At 61.8% G+C, this 16,592-nt stretch overlaps 2 protein-coding genes across 8 annotated transcripts in view; both read left to right on the forward strand.

Annotated features, from left to right (window-relative positions):
- NAV1 (neuron navigator 1) overlaps nt 1-5,812 on the forward strand; it is a 74,350-nt gene extending 68,538 nt beyond the window's left edge. For all 7 annotated transcript variants that reach the window (XM_039565204.1, XM_039565206.1, XM_039565208.1 and 4 more), the window contains 5 exons: nt 32-103; nt 376-572; nt 1,063-1,181; nt 1,417-1,614; nt 2,163-5,812. In XM_039565204.1, coding sequence (XP_039421138.1) covers nt 32-103; nt 376-572; nt 1,063-1,181; nt 1,417-1,614; nt 2,163-2,258 — 682 coding nt within the window. In that variant the 3' untranslated portion in view covers nt 2,259-5,812. The remainder of the gene's footprint in view (nt 1-31; nt 104-375; nt 573-1,062; nt 1,182-1,416; nt 1,615-2,162) is intronic.
- Nucleotides 5,813-8,579: 2,767 nt separating this feature from the next.
- The window catches only part of SYT2 (synaptotagmin 2), a 22,715-nt gene continuing 14,702 nt past the window's right edge, over nt 8,580-16,592 (forward strand). Inside the window, exon 1 of the mRNA XM_039565477.1 lies at nt 8,580-8,629. The gene's annotated coding sequence lies outside the window, so the exon portion shown is untranslated. The remainder of the gene's footprint in view (nt 8,630-16,592) is intronic.

A 16,592-nucleotide genomic window follows, 5' to 3' on the forward strand; every position in this document is an offset into this window, starting at 1 on the left:
CATGAATCTTGTCTCTCTGTCACTCACTCAGCCCATATATCATTGGGACTACCAACCAGCCTGTGAAGATGACCCCAAACCACGGCCTCCATCTCAGCTTCAGGTAGAAATTGTACATCCCTGGGGATCATCCTTGTGGCTTTGTGGGGGACAGAAGCCATCACTTGCACCTGGGCATTTCTGTGGTCGCATCCTATGAGTGGGGACCCTGATTAGGACTGAGCCCCAGGCCTGTCCCTGCCATCCTAGAAGGACCTGATATTCCCCAGCCTCAGGCAAATGCAGGGTGGGGATGTGAGGAGGACCCCGAGAGTGTTGGGGAGCAGGGCAGCTTGTGTGGATACCCAGCCCTGACCACCGGAGTCCTTCCCTCAGGATGCTGACCTTCTCCAACAACGTGGAGCCAGCCAATGGCTTCCTGGTGCGCTACCTGCGGCGAAAGCTGCTGGAGTCGGACACGGACATCAACGCCAACAAGGAGGAGCTGCTGCGGGTGCTGGACTGGGTGCCCAAGCTCTGGTACCATTTGCACACCTTTCTGGAAAAACACAGCACATCCGACTTCCTCATCGGTACGGCCTTGCCTCACCTTCTTCCTCTGCACTGGGGGGAGCTCCGGGGACTGGGACCAAACCCTCCCCGAGGAGCTCGGGGGGCTGACGTGTTCCCTGTGTCTCCCAGTCCCACAAACCACAGCTGGTGGGTGATGCACACAAGCGGTGCTCTTCGCTGGGTGGTCTGTTCCTTTGGGAGCTGTCACTAGGGTGTCAGCCAAGGCTGCCAGTCCTCCCAGCACCCTTCCCTGGGCATGGAGGAGCTGTGTTTTCCCAGGTGGATCCCCCATGCCTCACCAGGCTTCTGGTGGATAGATTGAACTTGGCAGCCCCCTTCCTTGCCTGGGAGATGCTGTCTGCCCGTTGTGCAGGCAGATGGTGCCTAGACACTGTTCCCAAGGGCATCCTGCCAGCCAGGTGTGCCTGCCTCAGTGCTGTGAGCCACAGGCCCAGTGACTGCAGGAGGGGGACCCAGCTGCCATTTCCACTGTCTGCCTTCCCCCCACAGGGCCCTGCTTCTTTCTGTCCTGCCCCATTGGAATTGAGGATTTCCGGACCTGGTTCATCGACCTGTGGAACAACTCCATCATCCCTTACCTACAGGAGGGGGCGAAAGATGGGCTCAAGGTAGTGCGTGCTGCTGGCACCTGGGAACACAAACCAGTGCGGGGACACACTGATACAGCTGTCATGGGTCAGGGGGAGAGGGGAGGCACTGGGATTGTGGCTGCAGGTGACATCTCTGTCGATCCCTGCCCTGTGGCTGTTGTGGGACACAGCACTGTCCTGGGGGGCTCGGGGTGCCACATTGCTGGCTCCGGCATGTACTGAGGAGGTGGCTGCCACTTGTTCCCTGCCACAGGTCCATGGGCAGAAGGCAGCCTGGGAGGACCCCGTGGAGTGGGTGCGGGACACCCTGCCCTGGCCGTCAGCGCAGCAGGACCAGTCCAAGCTGTACCACCTGCCCCCGCCCACCATTGGGCCCCACAGTGCCGTGTCCCCCCCTGAGGAGCGCAGCGTGAAGGACACGACACCCAGCTCCCTGGACTCGGACCCACTGGTATGCTGGGCAGCCGGAGGGGCTGGGAAGAGCTGAGGCAGAGCAGGGCTGAGCTTTGCTTTCCCAGTTAATTCTCAGTGTAAAAAGCCTGATTTGGGGATGCAGAAACACTTTGTGCTCCTGGGAGGAGAGGCGGGTGCAGGGTGGTGGCACTGGCAAGTGGGCTGCACACCAGGACACACGGTGACGTGCCAGTGGAAGGGCAGGACATGGCATTCCACGAGGCATTGTGTCCACATGCAGAGCCACAGGCAGGCACGTGTGTGCTCATACGTGTCCTGGTGTGTGACCTGGAGAGGCTGCTGGCTGCCGCAGGTGATGCCAGCTGATGCTGCTTTGGCACACCGAGTCTTGAGCATTCCAGCTGTGCCCGAGGCCAGGTCCTGGCACAAGGGAGGGATTTTGCAGCGTCTCTGGGATTTGCTCTACCCGCTAAGGAGCTTCCCAGCAAGGCTGGTTTGGGAGGGCAAGGAGGGCCAAGTGGCCTCCCCAGTCACGTGCGGGCCTCCTGTCCCCGTCGGGCTCCTGCCATGCTCCTGTCCCCACAGATGGCCATGCTGCTCAAGCTCCAGGAAGCCGCCAACTACATTGAGTCTCCAGACCGTGAGACCATGGTGGACCCCGACCTGCAGTCGACTCTGTGAGGCCCGGATGTGCCAGCCCAGGTGGAGGGGAGCTGCTGCTGGGCTGCTCTCCTTTTCCTTTGGCATCCAGGAGCGTGGGGCTGGTGAGCAAGCGGAGATGAGAGGAGAGGAGACGAGCGGGGCTCTGGCATGTCCTGGTGGAGCCTGGGGAAACTCAGCTCATCTGTGAAAGAGCACGAGTTGCTATCTCCCCTCCCGACCCTGGGGGAATCCTGGTTTCTCTTCTTGGTTTTTTCTGTCTCTATTACAAACTCTTGGGCTTTGGGACCAGGGCGACCGCTGAGGCCGAGCCCCCGCTCCTGGGAGCTGCAGGAAGGCCCCTGCGTGGGGCAGGGACCCCGCGGGAGCCACCTGGGCCGAAGCTGGGGGCACAGGAGGAGCCCGGGCTGCAGGATGAGCACATGAGCATGAGAGGCTCCAGCTCCCTCTGCACCCACTGGGCAAAGCCGAGAGAGCCTCCACTGTGGAGCTTCCGCCTCGTGCCGGCCGAGGGCAGCATGGCTCTCGCTGCTCTCTCTGCGTTCCTGTTCCACTTGCACGGCAGCCGCTGTGACCAGGACAGCCCAAAAACCCTACTTTGGTTATTTTATTTTGTTTCCCGCCTCCCCTTTTCCTTTGGCCGAGTCCAGACTTTGCTTTGGTCCCTTTTTTTGTTCTGGTTCTTCGCTCTCCTGGCCTGGAGCCTGTGGCCTGGTGCCTACTGCTTCCCTGGCAGCAGCGCCCTTCCCCTTTGGTTTCTTTTGCAGCTGTTGGTTTCACCACTCAAAACACCTCTGTCACAGAACTGGTGCTCACTGGACGATCTCCAGTCCCTGAACCCACCTCCTGGGGCTGCACAGGTTGGCTGAGGTGGGACTTGGAGGCCAGTGTGGAGGCAGGTGGCAGCAGGAGGCTCCCAGAGCAGCCCCTCACATGGCAACTCCCCCCTCCTCAAAGGCACAGGGCATCGGGACAATGTCTCCCACCAGGCTGGAATGCCACAGGGGCATCCCCTCCCTGAGGTACTGGGGCGTGGGGAGGCTGCTGCTGCTGCCTCATCCCTGGGCAGCCAGGTGCCATCCCTGTCCCCTTGGTGGAGGGGGGCACGACCAGCCTCCCATCCCCTTGGTGCTGCCAGGCCTGGGGCTGTGGGTCAATGAGCCTGGGGTTGCTCCCCATGCCACCTGCTCCCCCTGGCCCTGTGCCTTCCTGCAGCCTGGCAGGGTCTGTGTTGGTGCTCTGGGGGCACCTGGGGCTGCCTTGTGTCCTCCTGGCCTTATCCCGCATTGTCAAAAGGCCAGATTCCATGGAGAGGGTCAGCCCCGGTGCTGCCGTGGTGCCTTAATCCCTGGCCATGCGGGAAGTGGGCACATGGGGCTTGGGATAATGCTGTCATAGCCTGCTCCAGCTCCAGTGTCCTCTGTCCCCAAAGCCGGCTTGGCTGGGATGGAATGAAGGTGCTGGCACTATCCAAGCTGGGACTGCTGCCTGCAGCACCCTCGCTGGCCTGTCCCCAGCCATGGCTGCAGGGTGCCCTGCAGGTCCACACCCCCGCCCTGTGCGTGCCTGGGCTCTGGGGACCCCTGCTCAGCTCAGCTCAGCTGCCCTCCAGCTCAGCCCCCACATTCATCCGGGGCCCTGGAGAGACATATGAGGAGAGGTGACCCCAGGGCCAGATCAACTGAGCCCACCCTGTCCCCAAACTCTGCCAGGCTGGGGACTGGGCTGCCTCAGCCCCCTGTGCTGCAGCTGGTGTGGCCTTCAGGGACGCCTCACACCCCTCTGGAATGGGCATCTCCCGCGGTGCCCTCGGAGGCCGCCGCCCCCTCTGCCCTCGGTGCTCTTGGCCGGTGTGTCCTGCCTTGCCGCCCCATGGTGCTCACTTCTCCCACTTCTCTGTCTGTCCGACAGCCTCCCGCTGCCGCCGGGGCCGGCCAGCCCGGCCCCTTCCCATGGGGATCTCCTGGGATCTCCTCCCCACGCTGGCTTGGGCGTTAGGGCTTTCTGTTTGCCTTCTCTTGTGTTGCCGCCGTCGAGGACTCGCTGTACATAGATCCGTCGTGGAACGCCCTGTGTGGGTTGGGGGGGCCCGGCCCTGCGCCTTGTCCCTGGGTTTGGGTTTTTTTTGTACTCTGTGATGACTGTGCTGTGCTGACTTATTTTCTGATTGTATGAGACTCCGGCCCAGCAGCCACTCGAGGTCGGCAGTGGGGACCCAGCTGTCCCCTCCAGCCCCTCACACCCTCCTTGGGATTCTGGTGCCCAGGGTGGGAAAGGACTGATGCACCTTTAGGGGCTGCCCTGTGCCCAGGTGCCCTGAGGAGTCCCATGGGAGGAGGGGCAGCCTCGTCTGGGCTTTCTTTTCTGACACTCCCAGGGAGCTACTCAAACCTGGACCAAACCGTAGCTGTTGCCCACTGCTGAGCAGCCCCTGACCTGTGTCCTGCAGGTTTGTCCCGTCTCTCCCCAGATCGGGGCTGCCCCTCAGCCCATCACCCCGGCCCCAGCAGCTGGAGGCGAGTGGCAGGTCGGGGTGTGATCCAGGAGGAATCTCCGAGGGACGGAGAAGGGCCGTGCCAGCAGGTGGCCCTGGGATGGGCAGGGTGGGGGGCTTGGCTGGGGTTACCTGGCCAGAGGGGCCAGATCCTGATGGATTCCTTCTGGCTTACACCAAGCACCTCATGTCCCCGAGCCTGGCAGCTGTCGGGGGCCAGCCCCTGACTCTGGGCTGAGCCCCTCTGTCCCCAGGGAAAGGGTCCAAGGATTGCACTAACTCACCCTCCTGCCACCTCCAAGGGTGCCCACCACCCCCAAAGGTGCCTGTTGTCCCCAAAGGTGCTTGCTGCCTCCAAAGGTACCCGTCACCCCCCAAGGGTATCTGCCACCTCCAGAGGTGCCAGTTGCCCCCAAAGGTGCCCATGGTCCCTGGGAGCCCCCCTGAGGGGCTGGAGGTGGGCGATGCCAGCGCCTCACCCTCCTGCCCCCTTGAGCTGCTGCTGCCCGGTGGCCTGAACCTTACAATTTTAGCTTTTTTCTATTAAACACAAACAACCTTTTTTTAATTAAATAAAAGATGAAATGGACAAATTCCTGTTCTAGATTATCTGTGTAATTGACTGGGTTTTGTGTTTCTTAACTGCATGGTATTCCTGCCGAGGGGTTTTATAGCACTTTTTAAATTTCTCTTTAAAATTTTGGTCCAGATTTCTACTGCTCTCGCCTGTCTGTTTTTGCTTTTTCCTTGCACCCTCCACGTTTGTAAACTCGCTCCATTTTATACCTGATGTTGAGACCCAGCCCCACGTTGTACATAGCTGCGGGAACAATCATAGGGAACAAACAAACACCATCTGGACTCTTTCCACGATTAGTTGTTTTTACTTCAAAGAAATTTTGAAAGAAACATAAAAGGAAGCCAGGAAAAGGCTTGAGGATATTCTGAAAAGACAGAAACAAATCCAGCCCTGCACCAAGTCAGCTCCTGCTGCCCACACTGCCCGCACCAACTGGCATGTCTCTTCTCAGTCGTCTGTCTAACACCATTGGATTCAATAAAGTGATCTCCTGTACTGTCGGCTCCTGGTCCTGTGTCTGTGGCTCTGTTCCTGTGTGGCAGCTGTACCACCACACATCATAGGATCATGGAATGGTTTGGGTTGGACGGGACCTTAAAGCTCATCTCAGTGGAAGGGACACCTTCCACTGTCCCAGGTTGCTCCAAGCCCCTGGCCTTGAACATTTTCAGGGATGGGGTGGCCACAGCTTTTATGGGCACCCTGTGCCAGAGCCTCACCTCCATCACAGCCAAAAATTCTTCCCAGTATCCCATCTATCCCTGCCCTCTGGCATGGGAAGCCATTCCCTGTGTCCTGTCCCTCCAGGCCTTTGTCCAAAGTCCCTCTCCAGCTCTTCCGGAGCCCTTTTAGGAACTGGAGGGGGCTCTTAGTTCTCCCCAGGCCTTCTCCTCTCCAGCTGAACATCCCCCATCTCTCCTAGCCTGTCTCCAGAGCAGAGGGGCTCCAGCTCTCAAAACATCTACCCCTGTCCTTGGCCTTCCTGCAAAATCTGGGAAGGGAGCCTTCACAGAAACACTGCTGGGTCGAAATCTTAGCTGTTTTGCAGGATGCTGGGAGCAGTTTTAGGGATTGGGGACCCCCCTCTCCCAAGGTCACACTCCTCTAAAGTCTGGGGTGGGCAGAAATGCTCCTGATTTGGAATCTTGGCAGTCCGGGACATGGAAAGCAGGAGGTCCCTTTCCTGGGGCAGGAGAGACAGGTCCTACCTGAGGTGAGCAGGGGGGGAGGAGGGCTCGGGGAGGATGGGCATTCCCAGGGCCACTTTTGCCTCACCAGGTCTGATCTGATGTCCCACTTGAAAGGACATGATGGTGACAGATGCCACATCAGCACAGGGGGACAGAGGTGGGACAGTGTCCCTCTTGCAGGGACAGTTGCTCTGCCCTGCAGCAGAGCACGGCTGGAGGCTGAAGCAGGCGGGGAGAGCCCGGTCTTCCCGCAGCCTCTCCAAATCTCTTTTCCCCTCCGGAGAGCGGTGCTGGAGCGGGGACAGATGCTTCAGGAGCCGTTAATTAGTGACGGGATGGTGATGAGCTGTAAGAGGCTGCAGTGGCGGATCCGGGGCCAGGAGAGGGCTCTTCCCATCGGCTCCCGCTCCTCCCGCAGGGCGAGTTCACACGAGTTCCTTACGTTGGGTGCGGTCCCGAACGCGGAGAGTGGGACCGGTTTCGGCCCCTCGTCCGCAGAGATGTGCCCTGTGCGTGCACCCCAACCTGTGCTGACTCCGAGCCCTGTGCAGGCAGGAGGGGAGGCAGGGGAGCAGCAGGAGGGTCCCACGCATCGTGACTACGGGAATCGCCACGGCGCAGAGCCAGAGAGCCAGAACAATCGGTCCGAGCCACGGGTGGGGGAGATGCAGAAAGACTAGACGGGAATGATGCTGACGCTTCAATTCCAGACAGACTCCTCCGTTTGGAAACACTCAGCCGCCTTTTCCAAGGGTGATGGGCAGGGGAGGGTCCCTTCGGTTCGGGCAACCAGCACCCCTGGGTGCTGTAGTGGGGATGTGGCCCCCAAGCAGGTCCCTTCCCCTGCCCGCAGTGTCTGGAGGGAGCTCGTGCCTGTCTCTGTGTGTCGGAGGCTGGTGCAAAGCTGGGAGGGGGTTTTGCTGCAACAAACCTGGGGTGTGCAGAGATTTTGGGTGATGCAGCTCCCAGCTGGGCTGGGACCTCGGGGTCCCCTCCGTGCTCCAGGCACCACCTCTCCAGAATGTCTCTGGCTGGAGGGGCTGGAGCAGCCGGTCGCCTCCCGGTGTAGTTCAGATGTTCTGGCTGCGACACTGGGATAAGGGGCTGATGGAATGGAGGTGGGGGACCCTCAGCCGGGGCGGTTTGGGGTGAACCCACAGGGTCCCTGTCCCCGGCTCATGTATGGGGAGTAAGGAGTATCGAAGGGCTCCCTTTCCCGCTGGAGACTCCGTTGATGGGAAGAGGATCCCACAGCACGGGCAAAAGAGTCCCCCACTGCCCTCCGCTCCCCACCCGGGCTCCTCACTTGAATCCCATCAGCTTTTTCCTGATATTTTGGCTCTAAACCCAAAACTGGGTTCCCAGGAGCCCTCTGGACCACGGTGAAGGTGCCCCCACCACAACTGACTCCAGCGCCTCTCTCCTGTGGCCGCAGCAGGTCCCTGTGGTGGTGGTGGCGGCAGTGGTGGGTGACTGGCGGGTGGTGATCTGGGCAAGGTCACTGGTGAGAAGGGACCAGTGTGCGTGACCAGTGCGAGGTGATTGGTGAGAAGTGTTTGGTGCTGGTGCCCGGTATTAGTGCGCGTATGAGGTGCCTGACGGCAGTGCCTGGTGTCAGTGCCAGGTGCCAGTGCTCCGTGTGAGGTGACCCCGATGCGGGGTGCCTGTGCCCGCTGCCCGTGCTCGGTGCCGATGTGAAGTGCCCGGTCTGAGGTGAGCCCGATGGGAGCTTCCCGGTGCCCGGTGCCCCGTGGGAGGCGACCCCATGGGGGTGCCCGGTGCCAGGTATGAGTTGGCCCGATGGGGTGCCCGGTGCCGATTCTCGGACGCCCGCGGCGGTGCCGCCCCTACGCGAGCCCCGGTGCGCGCCCCCGGGGGGGCCGGGCGGGGCCGAGGTGCGCGGGCGGGGCCGCGGGCGGGGCCTCTCGGTGGCGGGCGGAGCCTCGCGGAGCCGCCGCACGCGAGCCCGGAGGGGCCGGGGCTGCCGCAGCGCCGCGCAGGTCCCGCCGCCCGCCCCGCACCGACCGCACCGACCGCTCCCCTGCCCGCCCGCCCCGCACCGACCGCTGCTCTCCCCGCCCGCTCCGGCCGCACGGACAGCACCGCTCCCGCCCCGCCGCCCCGGCCGGTAAGTGCCCGCCCGCACTCCCGCCGAACTTTCCCCCGGTGCCGCAGCGGCGCGGGCTCTGCGGGACGGGGCCTCCCGAGCTCTCGCCGAGCCCGTCCCGGCGCCGCCGCCCGAGGTGCGATCGTTTCCCCGTGGGGTGGGATGGAGTACTCGCCGCGGGCACCGGGTAGTGCACCTCGCCGTGTCCCGGTGCCGGGAGCGGGGCAGGGACCTGCGCTTTTCCCGGGAACCCATCCCGGGACACGGATCCCGGAGCTGCCCGAAAGCCCGGAGGCTGCCCGTGGGGGGCTGCGCCCAGAAGGCGGCTGGGGACGGAGCCTGGAGGGATGGAGAGGGGGGCGGCCAGTGGTGCAGGAGGCTGCGGAACTGGCGGGGAGCACTCAGAGACGTGGGGACCCCCCCGAAGGCGTGGGACCCCCTGGGGATGCGGGGCCACCCCGGGGATGCCGCGCGGTGCCGCCGGGTCAAAGGTGCCCTCTGGGCTCTGCGGGATGCTCCAGCTCCTCATCCCTGCGGATGTCCGACAATGGGTGCCCTTGGGGTGCCGGCCCCGGGGAGTGCCGGGGGCGCGGGGCTGTTCCCGCAGCATTGCGGGGAACCCACCCTGGTGCTGGGAACCCGTGGGAGCGGCGTGGTCCCAGCGTGGGCAGCCACAAGCCCCGCTGCACTGACGGCTTCTTCATAGCGGCCTGGCCAGGAGCCAGCTCCAGACAGACCCTTCGTCTGGATTGCCTGCCGTGGCTACACCAAGCTCCGGGATCCTCCAGCCCTCCCTACGCTGACTGGGTGCCGTCGGGGTGCAGCCGTGGAGAGGGGTTCAGTCCAGCGCCGGGGATGTCACACTGGGGTGCCGCAGCCCTTGCTGTGCCCAGCACATCGCTGCTCCCCTCAGCCTAGTTTTAAAGAGTGATCCCAAAGGAGCTCTGCAAATTGCGCAGGGGACGGGCAGCGTTGCAAGGTGACTGTGGCACAGGGAGGGGGGGGACACAAGCCTGTGTCACCCATTGCTTCGTGGTCTCCAACTGTATCAGTGCCTCTGTGTTTCTCTCTGCACGGGCGCTCCTTGGCGCAGCGCTCTTCTGTCCTCCGAGTGAGAGTGGCCGGGGTGCTGCGGGTGTCACCCACTGCAGAGTGTCCGACGGCACAGCCTCCTGCGCTGTGGAGCTGCAGGGCGCTGCTGGACTCCCCGCCTGCTCCTCTGCTGCAGCAAAACTTCAGTCCTGAGCGCAGGCTGGCTGGTACGCGAGGTGCTGCTGCAGCGGTGTTACTCCTGCACGCACCGAGCGGCAGCGCAGCCGCCGGCAGGAGTCTCCAGCCTGCTGCATTATTCCTCGCTAGCACAGTGCCTCGGCCGCACGCTGCCGAGGGCTGCCGGACCCCCGGGGCACCTCCGGGGCATCCCCCGGGCTCTGTGCCCTTGATGCCCGTGGGTGCTTTTGACCACAGGGTTTTGGTGGGAGGAAGTGTGGCTTGCGGTGGTCTGCGTGAGGGGCACTGTGAGGCATCGGGGGGAGGTGATGCACCCAAGGTCATTGAGGCCAGCAGTGGCAGTGGGACGTCACCTGTGCTGCTCGAGAACTGCACAACCCAGCAAAGCACCCCAGTGCCCCCAAACCCAGGCGCCTCTCGGAGTGATGCCCTGTCTCCTCCTTGCTCATGGGTGTAGTGCAGGAATGGGTCTGACCTTGCCCGATCCCCTGGCACCTTGCCCGGCCTCCCGTGGTGAGCACCGCTGCCCCGCTTGCCGGGAGCCAGCCTGAAGCCCCGGTGCCCCCGATTCTGGAGGGCGAGGACACGTCCCTCGCTGCCTGTGAGGCCGCCGATGGCAGCGCGGTGAGCCAGCGCCGGCTGTGCTGCATTGCTGCCGGCCGCCCTGGCTCTGCACCCCGCTGCCCACAGCGCCCGCGGTGCCAGGGGAGGGAGAACACGCAAATACAGTCATACAGACCCTTACACATGTACATGGATATTTATTATAAATATGGTTGGGGAGGGGGTTTCCGAACAGCCGCTGTGGCACAGCTGTGGCATTTGCTGCTGGCTGCTCCCGTGGGAGCTGCCTCCTGCTCCATAAGCCCCAGGGATGGTCACTGGGCTAGAGCTAGACGCCACTGAAGTGAGCCGGGACTCCCGCTCACCCCGCAGGTCCTTCCTCCTGTTCACCATGGTTTTGGCAAAGTCCCAGCTCTGGGAGCCGGATGACTGCGGCTCCTCATTATGACTGGAGTTTCTCCTTCCCCAGGCTGCGCAGAGAGCTGCGAGCTGGCAGCCGTGATGTCCTCCAGCAGGATCAATGCCCAGTGTACAGATGGGACCCAGTGCCCACTGGTTTTAAGATCCTCTAGTTTTTAATTCCCTACTCCTGGCAGTGCAGCTCGGCACTGTGCCCGGCCGTGCTCCTCCTCAGCCTGGTGGCCACCAGTGCCTTCCTGGTGCTGGTTGTCTGGAGCCGCCGGTAAGCGCAATCGGAAAAACGCTTTTGCCCTTGGCTGTGGTTGGCCTTTCCCTCCTGGATGAACACCCGGCTCTTCCCCGGCTCGTGCCCTCAGCTCAGCTCCTGTGTGAGCCTGCGTTCCCCAAAGTGCTCTTTGATTATTAGCCCTAATAATTGTGTTATCGCATTGACTGAACTGTTTCAGATGCCAAAGCTAATTTCGCTCTTCATGCCTTCCTTCATCAGTAATGGGATTTTGATAACATCACCCATCCAAAAGTATTGGATAAACTTGGCATAATTCCCCATTTATTAATTAAACTGTAAATTAGGCAGTGTGCGTCTGGAATCCGAATGCCCCAAACTGGTGTGATCCTGCAGCTGGGGATGGTGCTGGCCCGTTCCTGTCAGCCCTGGGGTGTGGGATCCTGCTGTCTCCTGCTGAGTTTGGGGGCTGCCACATCCCAGTGGGACCACCTGCTCCATTGCTTCCTGCGTGCTGGAAGTTGTGATGTTTCATCAGCTCTGGTGTTTGGAGAAGGAATCGTGGTGTCCCCGGATTCAGCTGCTGGTCAGCAGTCAGAGTCTGGCAGAGCTCCCTGTCCCCCTGGAGTGGCTCTGCTGGTGCTGGTGCTTTGGGAGGGGTGACTGCAGCCAGCTCTGGCAGCACATGTGGCAGTGCTGGGCTGGGCCAAATTCCTGCCATCTGGACCCACATCCCACTCTCCCTCACAGGCAGTTGTCTGACTGTTGCACCAAACCCATCCCCACCGGCTGTTGGGTGTCTGTGGCCCCGCTGGCCTGGAAGGGACTTCTGGCACTGACGGGGTGTCCTTCTCCTTGTCCTTCTTGTGCATCTTAAGAAAAGCTGGTGTGTTTTAATTAATCCGGGGTGTTTCATGCTCCCCAGCTTTTCCCAGCCCTGCAGGGTGCAGCAGATGTGGACTCTGGGCCTGTGCATCCCTTTGGTGGGGGGAGACCAGGAGCAAAGCGCGTGCTTGTGGCATGAGGTGTAGGTGGGTGCTGTGGGACGTGATGGGGTAGTCCAAGCCCTGAGTCTGCACTGAGCTGGCAGTGGCCTGGGGGGACTGCCCTGCTGCCAGGGGCCTGGGGAGCTGCTCTGGGCCCAGGCTGAAGCCATGGGGATTGGGAGTGTCTGTGAGCAGCACGATACCTGAGATAACGCCTGTGTGCCAGGGTGGTTTGGGATCAGCAGAGCTGATCTGGCAGCTGACATTCTGGCAGTGCTGCCATGGGATGAGGCATCCCTGACCCCTGTGAGCCTCATGTGGTGCCTCACACCGGAGGGATTCCACCAAAACACCATGGAGGTGGGATCAGCCTCCAAACTGCTCAGCATTGTCCCAGGGAGATGCCTCCTACCTTCCCTGCAGGACACAGGGTGTCCCCAGGGACATGCTGGGACTGAGGGATGCTGGGACTGGGGAACCTCAAGTGGCACCACAGCTCCCACCGGCCTCGAGCAGACGATTCAAGGAAGAAAACCACCCCAAATTTCAGTGCCATGTGTGGATTTACAAGCACGTGGACTCCCTGTGGGCTCTGCTGCTGTCTTGCTCTGTTCCCAGGGGAGTCCCAGGGTTTTCTCCTGGAACTGAGGCCTGGCAAAGCTGGGTTAGTGCCTGGGGTGAAGGTGCTGGCTTGTGCCCCCACTGCCCATGCAGCATCCTGGCACCACTGCCAGCGGTGTGGCACAGCCACTGCCCGGTGCCGCAGTGTGTGGCTGTGCCAGCTCAGGCACTGCTCTGTGCCACCAGAGAGCCCAGCAGAGACCTCCTGGTGGGGTGGGCCTGGCCATGGGGGGACCCTCAGAAGGGATGGTGACTACCAACACCAGTTCAGGAACCAGGGTGCTTTGCATCTGGGCTCTTCAGGTTTTTCCTTCTCCAGGATGCACCGGTGGAGCAGCTCCTCTGTGCAGCTCTGAGAGTGTGTGCTGTTGTGCTTGTGCCGACAAAACAGTTGGAGTCACATAGGGATACAGTTCAGAGGGGCTGGGCAGGGCCAGAGGACCCCCTGTGCTGTGCAGGAGCTGTGCCCAGCACCCCAGCTGCGCTCCCAGCTCTGCCAATGACATTTCTCCATCTGCACAAGGTTCATTCGTGGAAGTCAGTCCTGTGTCCTGGCCTTGGTGGGGCTTTGTGCCACAACAAAATCCCCTGGGCTGCTGTGGTGCTGTGTCCTTGCTGATCCCATCATTGTGCTTCCTCCATTCCCTTTCTCACCCCAAATGCCACAAGCCGGATGGCCCTGGGGACACAGAGCTCTACTCTGCCTCTGGGCTCTCCGTGCCTTGGAGCTGGGCAAGCAGCACCAGCACTGCTCCCACAGGGAGCCAGTCCTGGGGGACTGAGCCCAGGCTGGCAGGGAGGAGGGGGGTGCTGGGGGATGAGCATTGCTGGGGGCACCCCAGGGCTGGGAGATGGTTTCCTGGATTCTCACACCAGCCCATCATGGCCTCGTGCTTGGCTGGGAGCTGTGGAGATCTCCCTGGAGCCTCCCCTTGGAAATGGCCCCTCGCGGCTTGTGTCTGCTTGTTCGGCCCGTCCGCTGAGCTGGGCAGCAGCACAGGGAGTGCTCTCCCTGCTCCCGTCTGCGGTCGATCCACCGTGGCTCGGCTCGCTCCTGGAGCCGCTCCTGGCTCTTCCCCAGGAGCTGACCTGGCTCCTTTTCTCTCCTCCCATGCCAATCTGGAGCCATCACTATGGCACAGGGCCATGGCCGGGACTGCCGGCAGTGTGGCCGTGGTGCCAGCAGTGTGATGCCCACCTGGGAGGGCAGAACTTGGAACTCTGAGCCGTGTGGTGGCTTCAAAGTGCCAGGGCAGCTCAGCCCATCACCATCTGGTGCCCTATTTAGCTGCTCTCATGTTGCCTTCGGAGCAAGACACGGCTGCTGCGGCATCACGGTGCCGGGGAGCAGGCTGGGCTCTGGCCGCACCTGGAACCTACTTTTTGGGAGGCTTCTTTGGCCATTCATGGCCCTGTGTGCCAAGGGTGGACTGCCTGTGCTGCCTGGGCTTGGGGTGAGCCTGGTGGTTTGCTGTGGCAGTGGCCAGTGCCATGTGGGATATTGCATATGCTCTGCTGTCCTTGGCAACAGCTGTGTCCCCTCAGCTCAGGAGACTGTGGTCTCCAGCATCCCCAGCTGCCTTTTCTACCCGTGCCATGGTAGCACATGGCATGAGCCAAAACCCTCTGGCTGCAGTGCTGGTGGTGAGTGGTGCCTGCAGCCCCTGCAGCATTCCTGTGGGATGCCTCCGGCAGAGAGCAGTGCAGCAGTGATGGGAGACGGTGGGAAGCAGAGAGGGGGACACGGTGCTCACCAGTCCCTTTGCTGTTGGCACCCAAGTTCCAGGTGGCAGTGGCTGTGGCAGCACCTGCCCCGGCTCCTGCGGGAGCCCTGGCACCAGTCCCAGCTCAGCTCCCTCCTGCCCTTCCTTCCTGGGGCAGCTGCAAAGCCAGAGCCAGGGCCTGATCGCTCTAGAAAAAGTGGCCTTTGAGGGATCAGCACCTCTGGGTGCCAGGCAGGGCTCTGAGTGCCCAGCGGTGGGTCCTCCTCTCCTCTGATGTGGGCGCTGGCCTCGCGGGCTGTCACTGCCCTCGTCCCCCATTTCACCTCGGTGCTGTTCTGATTTTAGAGGCAAAGGCACAGAAAACCCCTGAGCTGCTGCCCTGGGTGCCCTGGCACTGGTGGGTGCCAGCAGTGGTCCCCACGCAGGGAGGTGTCCCTGGGTAGGGACAAACCTGCCATCTCCCTGAGTCGCAATGCTTTGGGGGGCCCCTGCCATTATGAGAGGCACCCCAGTACATGGTGGGTGTTGGCTGGGGTGATGCTTTGCAGGAGGAGATGCACAGGAGCGAGCAGGGCAGGGTGGGATCATCCCTTCCCCACACTGACCTTTAGGTGTCCATTCAGTGGGAGACCTGGCAGCAGGAGCCGATGGTTTGGCTTGGGAACACCAGAAACCATCAGTCTGGACCCCAAATGATGGACAAAGGCTGCCTCAAGGCTGCATTCACTGTTAGACCTCGCTTGGTTTTGCTGTAAGGCAAATCCTCTCTCATAGGCAGCACTGGCTGTGAAACCACCATCAGTTTTTAATTTTTTTATTTTACAAGCTCTCCCTCGTGAGGCAGGGGCTGAGTCTCCGTCCATGAGGCCGGGGGCTCCATGATGAGGAGCCCAGATTCCAGCATGTGGGGCAGCGAGGCAGGAGCTCATCCTGAGCTGTGCAGTGTGGTGCCCTTCTCGAATTACTCATCCCTGGGGAAGAGCCTGCGGCTGGGGCTGCTGAACCCCAGCAAGTCGTTATTTTTAATTAGCTGAGCCGCGTGCTGGTGGGTGATGAGGCTTTGAGCGGAGTGTGCCGTGGTGGGGAGGGGGGTGCTGGCCAGCTCTGGTGCCATCCGGAGATGCTGCTGGAGCCTGCAGGATGGGGAGCAGTGCTGGGGGTCCCAGTGAGGTCTGGTGGCTGTCATTGGCCCACTCTGAGCTGGGGGAATGCTGAGCTTCAGCCCTGCTCAGGGATTTCCTCTCTCAGGGTGCTGCTTCCCATGCTGTGCCTCAGTTTTCCTTGGATGGTGGGGATGTCTGGCCAGCAGCACCTGCTCATAATGGGTTTGGGGGCAGGAAAATGTGTCCCTGCAAGGGTGATGTCTCAGCAGCTCAGGTCCTGTGATGCCCCTTGCTACTGGAGTGTCCTCACCCCATCACACCCCTTACCTGTGCTGTAGGAATACCCTCCCCTGAAAATCGTGGAGCTGGGGGAGCAGGGACTCTCCTTGCCCTCAGCACAGTGAACCAGGGTGGGAGTGTGGGGGGATCCCAGGGAAAGAGCTCCCCAAGCCCTGGGAGCTGCTCCACCATCCTGGCTGCTGAGGGTCTGGTCTGGCACCGCTGATGCAGCTGCTGTGGTGTCGTGCTGGGGCTGGGGAAGGAGAACAGGGATGAGATTCAGGGGTTTGCTGGGCTGTTGCAGAGCCCCTTTGCACCAGGGTCCTGCAGCATCTCCCCACCCAGCACCCCCTCCCCTCCCTCTTCCCTGATCCTTTGGTCTCGTGCCTTCACACATCCCTTGCCAGGAATTCTCTGGTAATTAAATGACCATTAGAAGCCAAGTCATGTTTTTGCCTTAATTAGAGTCTCCTGTCTCACCGCTGTGAGCTGGAACTCTGGCCCGGCGTGTCCCTTCCGTGTCCCGCTCCGGACGCGATGGGAGCGCTGGGGAGCCAGGACCCCGTGAAAGGCCGGAGGGATGCCCAGGCACTGTGCCAGGGAGAGATGGGAGCTCCCCCTCCAGCTCTTGTGCTTCTGACCCCAGAAGCAAAACACCTGCTGGCATCAGGATCCCGGTGGGGCACTGCCAAGTGTCTCAGCTGTACTCCGGAGTCTCTGCTTGCCCCCGGGCTGCGCTGCAGGATCCTGCGGGCTCTGTAGTGCCCAGGCTTCCCGCTGGCATTGGGGTGGGAGAGGTCTTGCCTTGAAACTGGCTTGGGATTTTCATTT

The sequence above is a fragment of the Corvus cornix genome, chromosome 26, assembly GCF_000738735.6.
Source record: "Corvus cornix cornix isolate S_Up_H32 chromosome 26, ASM73873v5, whole genome shotgun sequence".
In the NCBI taxonomy this organism is placed as follows: domain Eukaryota; kingdom Metazoa; phylum Chordata; class Aves; order Passeriformes; family Corvidae; genus Corvus; species Corvus cornix.